At 36.7% G+C, this 10,249-nt stretch overlaps 1 protein-coding gene across 2 annotated transcripts; it reads right to left on the reverse strand.

Moving 5' to 3' along the window:
• Nucleotides 1–603: 603 nt before the first annotated feature.
• On the reverse strand, nt 604–9,936 carry LOC117628458 (auxin response factor 1). 2 transcript variants are annotated; one of them, XM_034360920.1, is made up of 15 exons: nt 9,500–9,936; nt 8,572–8,658; nt 7,599–7,714; nt 5,835–5,930; nt 5,659–5,715; nt 5,325–5,477; nt 5,094–5,178; nt 4,232–4,322; nt 3,962–4,126; nt 3,434–3,553; nt 3,284–3,359; nt 2,948–3,113; nt 2,363–2,865; nt 1,789–1,979; nt 604–1,472 (listed from the first exon to the last, which is right to left on the reverse strand). In XM_034360920.1, the coding sequence occupies exons 2-15, from the start codon at nt 8,615–8,617 to the stop codon at nt 1,301–1,303; spliced, it is 2,037 nt and encodes a 678-aa protein (XP_034216811.1). In that variant the 5' UTR covers nt 8,618–8,658; nt 9,500–9,936; the 3' UTR covers nt 604–1,300. The 2 variants fall into 2 exon arrangements, with proteins under 2 accessions (XP_034216811.1, XP_034216820.1); XM_034360929.1 differs by lacking the exon at nt 8,572–8,658 and having other exon boundaries at nt 9,500–9,935.
• Nucleotides 9,937–10,249: the final 313 nt, after the last annotated feature.

Below are 10,249 nucleotides of genomic sequence, written 5' to 3' on the forward strand. Positions count from 1 at the left end.
AATATTGTGCACCATTTCTTGCAACTTTGTCTTCTGTTTCTGGAATTGAATGAGCAGATGAAACTGTGCATTCAAACTAGCCTGACTAGGAAAATTCATCAGCATGGCTATTAATAACAATATTTATATAAACTACAAAATAATGGACCTAAATTGTTCCGAATGAATGCTTGAGTTTCGAGTTCATATCTAATTTTTAAGAATATATAAATAGTATATAACAGTTATGTGAACCATAAACTGGGAACCAATTTCTTTTTCTTTTAAAATAAATCAATATCAAACACAATTGAATCCATGATAGAAAAAATTTATAACCAGAATTGCATTACATAAGATTAAATCCGGCCAAAACTCAACAATTTTGAACTGATTCCCAATCCTCTTCTCAAGTAGCCCCTCCCATCTCATTTATCTTTGTACTCGCCCTGTTGAGTCAAATTTTATCATAACACACGAAGGCCAACTTAATTGGTTCCCAGTTCCCTTCTTTTCTTTTCTTTTTTTTTAAAAAAAATTCTTTTAACACTAAGGTCTGCCGTACATTGACTTTTCATGGATAAGGTTAGTCAAAAATTAGACTAAATCGATATGCCTTGACAGTAAAAGGTCAATTTTCTCTTCCTCTAAACAAAGAGATGCGCAGACAATATAAATTCCTGTACTTGTATAACAAAGAAGCACTGCACAGGCAAACAGCATGTACAATCATAAATGCAGCATCATCAGCTGCAGGATGAGCATCATCTCAAGGTGACGGGAATCCGGGAAGCACAGACAAGGCTTTGAACTCCCAAAAGCTTCTTCCCGACAAAAAACTAGACGCAAGTCGTTTGCAAGCAAGAAATGGAAGGCTATATACTTATGTACAAAAGCTCGATGCAACATGTCTCGACAAGTATCACAGAGAAAATAAATACAAAACCAAAAGGACAAAAAAAAAAGAAAAAAGATGAAGATGGGAGAGCATGTACCCCACCATACACAGTAGAAAAACTCTGGTAGCCCATTTGGGTCCAAACAAGCAAGCACTATGAGATCCTCTTGGCAAAACTAGGCAACCAATAACCATAACACCCAAACCCTGTCACGAGCAGTGACTCTCCAGATTGCATGTGCATTACAGGCCACTGCCCCCCTCCATTTCAGCATGCAGGGAAACTCAACCAATTCTTCCAGCATGTGTACTTTGTCATAGATAGCATCATCCTAGCAGACAGAACCTCATGTGACAATCAAGTTCCATTTTCCATTTTTTTTTTCCAATTTTTCATTATATAGCTAGAGACAAGGGGGCAGATCAGTATGCAGGTCCCACAATGGATGACTGGTCTTCGGTGTTGACCACTGCTTCAGAATCCGGCTTTCCTGGTTTGACGTCTTCATTGAGTGTAAGTTTTATCTTGGGTGACAACCTCTTGACTTCCTCTACTGTATAGATAAAAATCTTCCTTACCATGCTGCAGAACTCACTGCAACAAAAGTACACAGATTTTACGGGATGAATATTCAAAGGCATGAAGTTTAGATTCATTAACCTAATTACTTCTGGTGGAAGTTCATACATGGGATGGATACCCGAAATTTAAAATAAACAAAAAAGAATTTTCAGTTCTACTGTCCCAACACCATCTAATCATTATGCTCCTTTTAAGAGGAATCCGAAAGAGGACCACAGGTATTCTTAGTTCTTAAATTTAAGATGAGATACAATTGAAGCACTTAAGCAGTCAATCTTCAACTGTAAGACTCAAATGAAGAATTCAAGGGTTGGTAAGATGAACTTACTGCCATGGATCATCCCCAACCATCATCATGTCATCCTCATCATCGGTGTACACAACCTGCCATTTATTCGTAGATCCACAGAGCTCACCCTCAATATCAAACATCTCTTCCAGTTTCTTAAGCAGATCCTTGTACCGCTCAAACCGTGTCAAATCTACAGCTCGTCCAACAGCAATCCCTTGCATGTGAACCTAAGACAAATTATTATTTTTTAAATGAAAAAACAATCGATCATGCAGTCACCACCAACAGCCAAGACCCAATGACTTCTCAAAAAAGGAATGAAGAGGCATAAACCAGAGTGTAGTCCAATAGAATTTTTCTTGAGAAAAAACAATGTTAAGATTCTAAAAGGAGGGACCACGACAGAAGAATTGTATATAATAGCTCTCAAATAAAGACAGAACTGATCTGATTCTTACTTTTTTTTCAAGAAAAAAAAAAAAAAAAACAAGCATTTGAATGTAGACATCAATATTGACAAGCCCATAGAATACTGAACCAAAAATTGCACCAAATCCAGTAAAAGGTTGGAAAATATTATTAGGTTGAGGGATAAAAAGACATGAACTACCTTGGTGCAACTCCGGATTTGCCTGCTTTGCGATTCCTGAGGTGATCTCAGACATGACTTCTCAGCATCACAACTTCCTGAAGGGAGATCAGATCGATTGACATTTGATGGTTCGGAATGTTGATCAGATTCGGCATCAAATGATGAAATTGGTCGAATATCCCCCAATTTCCCAGACACCATAACCACAGGTGAAGACTCCTCTACATTAGAGTTTTCAAGTAGCTGGATTCCAAACAGTCTACATCCATTCCCAGTGCCTTGTCTCCTTTCCCCACAATCTTTGTTCGTAACGGGTGAGAAAGACTCCGTTACACCATCAACTCGATTAGACCAAAACATTGAGTTCCCAGAAACAGCAGCCAAAGAATTATTCCCAGCAAAACACAGAGAATTGACTTTTGAAGCAGAATTATACTTGGGTGATGGATAAATGTCTCGGCCGCGTTGTGGGTCACTATAGGAGAAAGCTGAAGGAGACTCAATTTGGGATTTCCACTCACCTAGTACACAAAGACCATAAAGGAAATCAGAATAAAAAGTCCAAGACAGACAAATCACACATCACTATGAAAATAATCATACCCAGTGCCGAAAGATCTGGGGACGGCGAAGGTAAAACAGGAGGTCGTGCCCGCTTGTTCCTCAGTGCAGGTTGGGAGTTTAGGGGAGTAGTTGCCACCAATGGCTCCAATTCCCATGGGGATACTCTATCTGGTCGCAATATTGAAGAGGGCTCATCCCATTGGACCTGAAAAAATAATATCATTACTCACTGGAAAAGTATTTCTAAATTAGAAAAAAAAAAAAGATAAAATGAAACAGAATTAACTAACAACTACACATTAGATGCACAGAAAAATATCTTATTGGACCGACTCAAAACTCAAATTAGGAACATCCACGGAAAAATATAGAAACCTTTAGTGATCGCCACTCAGAATTTGCCCATCCAGGTGATGTATTATCGCAAACACCAACAATCGTGCCACTGAACCTGTAGTGCAGTAAAATTTGTTAGGTCCGAATGCTATGACTTCCTTCATAAGATACCAAGCAGAACAAAAATACCTTCTTTCAGGAACTTCCTCACCCTCAAATCTCATCTTAAACCTCATTCCAACAGAGAGTTTGTGACTGTGAGCTTCAAGGTACTTGTTGACACTTACAAGGAACTCAGATCGACTTGTTCTGTGACAAATAGGGCCACCAAAATATTTTCTTTTTTCAGGATAGATTTGAGTAATAGAACAAACACAAAGAATGACCAACAGGGGGGAAGCAGGCTTCAAACTACACAACTTGACAATTTGAAATGCACAACCCGATTAACTTGTTAAAAGATATCTCATTCTTCCAACAACGAAAATGTGCTCTAAAAGTTTCATAATATATATATATATATATGTACTCTAAAAGAGTAGATTATGTCGATACCAATACCTACTAAACATGTTTATTCAAACCACCATTTTCACACTTAAAATCAGTGCCATATATAAGACATCAAATAGTCAGAGAAAGTACACATAATCAGGTTACAAGAACATTGGGAACACTACTTATTGGCCTCCATGAATAAAGCAAAAGAGGAAATACCTTGGCTTGTAGAAGACAGAAAATAGTGTCCCAGTTGCAATAGCATGAGAAGCAGTAGCTAGAACTCCAAGATGCATGCTGTGACTAGAAATAACAGACGATGGCATGTTGCTTGGTTGTCTCATGAGTCTCCTTACTCCAACACGCAGCTCTCCATTTTCACCTCTAGAACATACATGTGAAATGACATATAAGCAAACAGCACACAGATTTAAAGATAAAGTAACAAAAGCAAAATTAATTAATCCTCTTCATTGACTATAGACTTGCCTGAGGAATATAAAGGCATCACCAGCTACTAATTTCTTAGAACTAACAAAAACACTCCACCCAGTTGTGAGCAAGTGCCGCCTAGGTTGCCCTGGATTATTTTAGAAGAGGAAAATTGTAATAACAATATAAGCATAGGAGCCCACTATCAAACTGAAAAGAGCATAAAATAAAGGCAACATCATAAGATGCCAGCCATTGTAACCAATATATGGATACAAATATTCCACAACATAATGCTGAATTTAAAAGTCATGATTTTCACAGTAAAGTAGGAGAAAATATATGGTCTTGTTGAAGAAATTAGTACAATAAATAGATAAAGATGTTGAACAAATGGGCACACTAGAATAGAGAAGGCTGAACCAAAAAGCTAATACTAAGGACAAGCCAGTCCAAATCTATGATAAGGAGACCAATCAAAAAAAAAAAAGAGAGATAAAGTCGCATAAAACCTCTTGAGATATTGCTTTTCCCATGGCAAAGAACTTGTAGAGGACTAACCCCTCAAGTGGCTCTATCAAAAGATACATAATAAGTGATTTAGGACCAAGCATAAGCAGAAGGAAAAGGGGATATCCGAACTTTAACATCACACCAAAAGTTTCTTGGAATTACTCCAGAATGAAGAGAGGGAGACTCGAAAAATTCTGGCATCGAAACAAAGGTGTCTTGGAGTTGCTCCAATGACAAAGGTTATGACTTTTGAGGTAAAATGGTTAACCAAACATTAAGAAAACTTCTTGATTAAACTGTTGGATGCATAAAATGAAAATTTATGAAGATTCCTAGCTAAAGCAGTACAATGATACTCTTATAAGCGTATTCAATAAATCATTCAAATAAATAAATAAAAGCCAACCTCGAAATATGTGCCGAAAATGCCATTCATTTCCGTGCAAATCAGCTGCAACTAATTCTTGCCACGGAGGCTGCTGGGACATATCCTGAAAGAAATTGAAAATCAGGGTAGGCATAGAACAATGAGCCAACCTCCACTCCAGGAGAAAAATAAGAAAAGAAATATGAAGATATGCCAACATATTGTATGAACGAGGTAGAAACTGAAAACAAATAAAGAAACTACTCTAACCAGTGGTGGCAAACAATCATCCGCGTGCCTCCGAAGGACAGAGAATCCACCATGTGTGCTTGTGTCAGACGCAGTAAGTGTCTTGCAAAATGAATGGACTGTACACCGTGGAGTTTCTGGCAGTGGAGGATCTGGGCTTGTTACCTCGCTTTGCTGATCCATGAAGAAGAATCAAATTAGAGCAAACATGACAAAAAGGGAAAGGGAAAAATGGAGAAGCAAGGTTTGCAATCAATTATGACTCTAGATACAAACTGCAATTATAAAGAACATAATTCATCGAAATTGGTTAATACTTTTAGAGGTTATGATTATTTGGGGAGAGAGAACTCACATCTGCTTCCGGAAGGAGAGTAACTTGTGCATAAACTTCATCTGTTTCAGGTTCAGCCTACACTCAGGTTAAGTACAAATCATACAACTAGACAGTTGAGCCAAGAACTGATGCACAACAAAGAAAAAAAAAAAAACTCTAATTTGTTACAAACTAAAATTCATGATATCACCCACCCGTAGCTGAACATTAACAACTTTACACAGGATTTTGGATGGCAGATTGAATGAAGGCATTTGCTGCTCGGACCCTTGATGCATTGATGCTTCAAGCTACAATAAAGCAACATACATGCAAAACGTGAGATATATACAAGTAAAATAACACATAGCAAATTAACAGAGGAATAGACCATTGAGATCAGTTTATAGTGATACAGTTGACAGATACAATACAGTTAAAAGTAAGCAAAAACAATTATGTAATATTTGTATAGAAAGATATTCAGCAGTAATTAAAAAATATAAGTAACAAATTGAATAGCAAAGAAACAGAAAAATTAGGAAAACAAAGCTGGAATGCAAGTAATATAAATTATGCACTAAACCAAATTATAGAAACGGCAGAATACCCAAACCAGAGTGAGTTGCAAGCTTGACTAAAGCTTTCAAACATTACACAGGACAAAAGTTTAGAGTTCTAACAAAACATAGGTGGCGCTGGACTACAAACCAAGCAATAAGCTAGACCCCACGTAAAGACGATGTATAGCATCTAAGGTAAGTACATTAAAGGTTAGATGGCCTTGCAATTCACATGACATGGACAAGGACATGCCCTTTAGGCACTCCAAGTTCATGAAAAACTGACAGCACTTCTAGGATACATACATCACATCCAAGACCATACCGAGTCCACATAAATATATTATACAAAACTTGCAATCACTCTAACTTAGTTCAAATTTGGAGAAGTGTTATTTAAGTGTTATAAAAAATATATAAATAAAAAAGGAAGGTGCTCCAACCACGCTGGCTATCTTGTTAGTTCCTAAAATAGATCAACCTTTACGAGGTCCTAAACTTGAGGTGAGAGAAAGTTGTTCCTAGGGACTAGCTATTGGATATTTTAATATAGTTCAAAATACTGAATTCAAAAAATAGTAAAACAATTGATAACTAGCTAAAATAGTCAGCGTGGTTGGAAAAGCTACTTCAAAAGTGGCTAGCTACTATAACTTTCTAGTCATTTAAGCTACAATTTAGCAAGCCCCCTTGGAGATGATCTATTTCCTTTTAAAACCAGTCCCAAGCCTGGACAAAAAGAAGTTGCAGTAGGTTTGACACTAGCTAATGTAAACTTACAGTCACATCTTAAGATCATGAAAAGAAAGAAAGGATTATTGTAGCCTCAAAATTAGTTCCCTAACTAAGCTCAAATACCACATAGGCACCTAATTTGAGGCTACAATAATCCTTTCTTTCTGTTCATAATCTTAAGATGTGACTGTAAGTTCACATTAGCTAGTGTAATCAAGATATTGCAAAATAAGCTAAAGACAAGTTATTACCTCACTATATCTATCTCCATCATATGGTTTGTTCATTTGTTCTTAAAAGGCTAGAGATACTTTCTTTTTTTTCTATGAGGAAAAAATATATATAAAGACTAAGTTATTAGCTGTTATATCAATTTAAAACAGACCCCAAAAGCCAAACAAGGCCAAACTAAATGGCACCCTTAAGACAAACACGCAGACCTATCCAAGAGAGCTCACCATATATCTATCTTTAATTCATGGTTTGTCCTTTTTCTTCTTAAAGACTACACATGTTTATGTATTAAGTAATCCATTATATAAATTCATAACTAGTTGCTGACATTATTAAGAAAATAGTGATTTGAAGTTACACAATTCAACCCACATTACCAATAAACCTGAGTGCTAAGTATGAAAACAGCACAGCTACCTGTGATATAAACTTAGAACTCAGACATACCTGTTCCATGTGACCCTGTGGAAAGTAATAGACTCGCTCCCCTTCACGTGGAAGGGAGACAAGGGGTCCAGCACAAGCATGCCATAGTTCCTTATACAAAGCATCACCAGATGTCCCTATAAACAAGAATCAACGAAGTTTAGCCTCTCCAAGGACAAGGAAGAAGTACTATAGACCCAAAATACAGACATCAAATAAACCCAGTCCAACAAAGACATTTCACTCTTTCCAGCCCCTTAGAGACCACATGCTATATTGATAAGAATTATTTAATTATAAGATGTAAGAACATTCAATTCAGAGACGAGCATTAACAAAATGAAAGAACACCCGAAAAACAGGAAACAAGTTACAGCACTCAGCATCCTATAAATGTTTTTCTTTACATTCTTTTTGCCTTGGGTTATTAGATGATTACAATGGTTTGATTTTATCTTATCATCCCAAATTTAAACTACAGAAATTCCCTGGATATATCTTGTTACATAGATCACTATCCACTAGATGCAGTATTTAGGCTTCTCTCAGCAAACTTGATATACTCCTGCTCATTGACAGACCATCACTAAAAATGTTAAGACAAATGATGAATCTATAACTCCTCTAGAAAATTAGAATAGATTTATGGTAAAATTCCATAAAAGTATCAATAAAATAATTACTCTATTTTCAGTCAAAGCATCAATAAAATAATTACCCACAAAAATCTTAGCCAAAGCCTCAATAAAATTTGTTTCCACATTAATGCACCATCAACAAACAAACACTTTTATCATAAGCATCCTTAAGGTTGATTTATAGACACCCAGGATAATCAACAATTTCTTCTTTTTCAGTAAGTAAAAGACCATATTAACCAAAAGAGACAAGGTTAATCAATAACTTCACATTCCACTTCAGTATAGCGTACTAATAGCAAGCAAAATATAATTTTCAGAATGGTAAGAAGCTCTGGTAAATGAGAAATTCAAACCTATCCGGGAACTGCCTTGGGGATGATTGGAAGCTGAGAATGTCATAGCAAAACTAAACAAATGTTCTCCCACCCCTGAAGCTTTTCCTGTGGAAACCCAAGCGTGAAAAGGTTTTTTTGTATAGAAACAAGACAACCAACACTGCCCAATTAATAGTGCCACCAACTAAGAGAAACCCATTAAGTAAAGACCATTAATTATCATCCATAATCAATGCAAAACTAGCTTCAGCGCCTGATAATTAAAGCCTTAAAATTTACCCACTTTTTGTGTTTGCCGAACCAGCTCTGTGCCTTAAAAATGGCAACAAAATCAAAATAAAATAAAAAAGAAGGTTGGAATTTGAGGCTTCAGCGCCAAACTGTGAACAATAAAGCGTAAATGGAGAACCTTTTGGGGTCGTCAACCTTTCTTAGCGTAAACATGGGCAATTTTTCAGTAAAGTAAATTTCAAAATGCACTTTTTTGGAGAACTGAAGAGAGGAAAGCAGGAATGGAGCAAATTTCATCAAGCCTTTGATCGCATACGATCTAACGCATTTTCTTGGATTCAAAATTTTAAAACATGAGTCTCGTTAGATTGCTCCCACCTTTCCAGAAGGAAAAAAAAAAAACTGAAAACTTTTCCTATATTTTGGATCCTAAAGCGTGACTTCTTTGACACCCACTTAGAACCATCTTCCACTACTAAGTAAACCAACAAGAAAAATTCAGTATTTTTCTATTTGCGCAAAACAAAAAACGTATAAGGAAAAATTGAAGCATTTCATATCCTCAGTCACACCATTTTCTCACAAACCAAATAAGAGCCCGAAACTCTGGATCTCTCACAGATGTCGGTTCCGGGTAAGAAACAGACCAAACCCCCAAAAAAAAATAACATGAAAAGTTAACCATTGAAAGAAAGGTTTCGTGAGCAGAGTGTACCTCAGAGCTGATCAGCTGAGAGAAATGAGCAGGCGAAATGAATCGTAAACTGGAATAAGTTAATTAGGGTTTTGAGAGGATCGATTTGGGATTGGGATCGGTGGATGATAAAATTAAGGTCGTGTTTGGTCGAAGCCGACACCACCTCTTTTCTCTTCTCTTTCTTCTCACTCCCTTTGGCTCTGTCTTTTTATTTTAATAATATTTTAAATAGTAAATTTGCAATTTAGTTTTAGAATTTAGTGTTTTTAGTTTTAAGAGTTTTCTCTAGTTTAGTTTAGACAGACAAAGGAACAAGCTACAGCCAGAGAGAGAGAGAGAGAGAGAGAGAGACAGAGAGAGAGACTGATGACTGTTGTTGAGCGAGAACTCATCAAGATTCAGAAAAGTTGGGTGTTGTTGAGTGTTTCAGTGGGTGAGTGCGTAATGCGCACTCTCTCTCTCTCTCTCTCTCTGTCTCTCTCCTGTACATTGTAATTATTATTATTATTATATATCAACAATGAAAATGTGGGTGTGGTGGAAAGGAAATAATAAAAAAAAGAGGAGGGAGTGAGGGGGAGCGAACAGCGATCCCATTCGTACCCTGAAATCCCTACAGCTTACCCCTTGTGTCTCCCATCCCGTCCCATCCTTCCCTTTCAAACTTTTAATTCGACCTTCCTTTTTTTATTGTTCATTTTTAATCACTATTAAATTATTAATTCTCTCTTTGAAGTTTTTAAGGTGGTGGCTGGCTGGCTACTATTA

Source organism: Prunus dulcis, chromosome 1 (genome assembly GCF_902201215.1).
Source record: "Prunus dulcis chromosome 1, ALMONDv2, whole genome shotgun sequence".
Lineage (NCBI taxonomy): Eukaryota > Viridiplantae > Streptophyta > Magnoliopsida > Rosales > Rosaceae > Prunus > Prunus dulcis.

Coding starts and splice junctions, on each gene's coding strand:
- LOC117628458 (XM_034360920.1), bottom strand. CDS start 8,617: ATGACATTCTCAGCTTCCAATCATCCCCAAGGCAGTTCCCGGATAG. Junction 7,715..8,571: donor CCAAGGCAGTTCCCGGATAG/GTTTGAATTTCT, acceptor TCTTGTTTATAG/GGACATCTGGTGATGCTTTG. Junction 3,360..3,433: donor GAGGAAGTTCCTGAAAGAAG/GTATTTTTGTTC, acceptor ACTGCACTACAG/GTTCAGTGGCACGATTGTTG.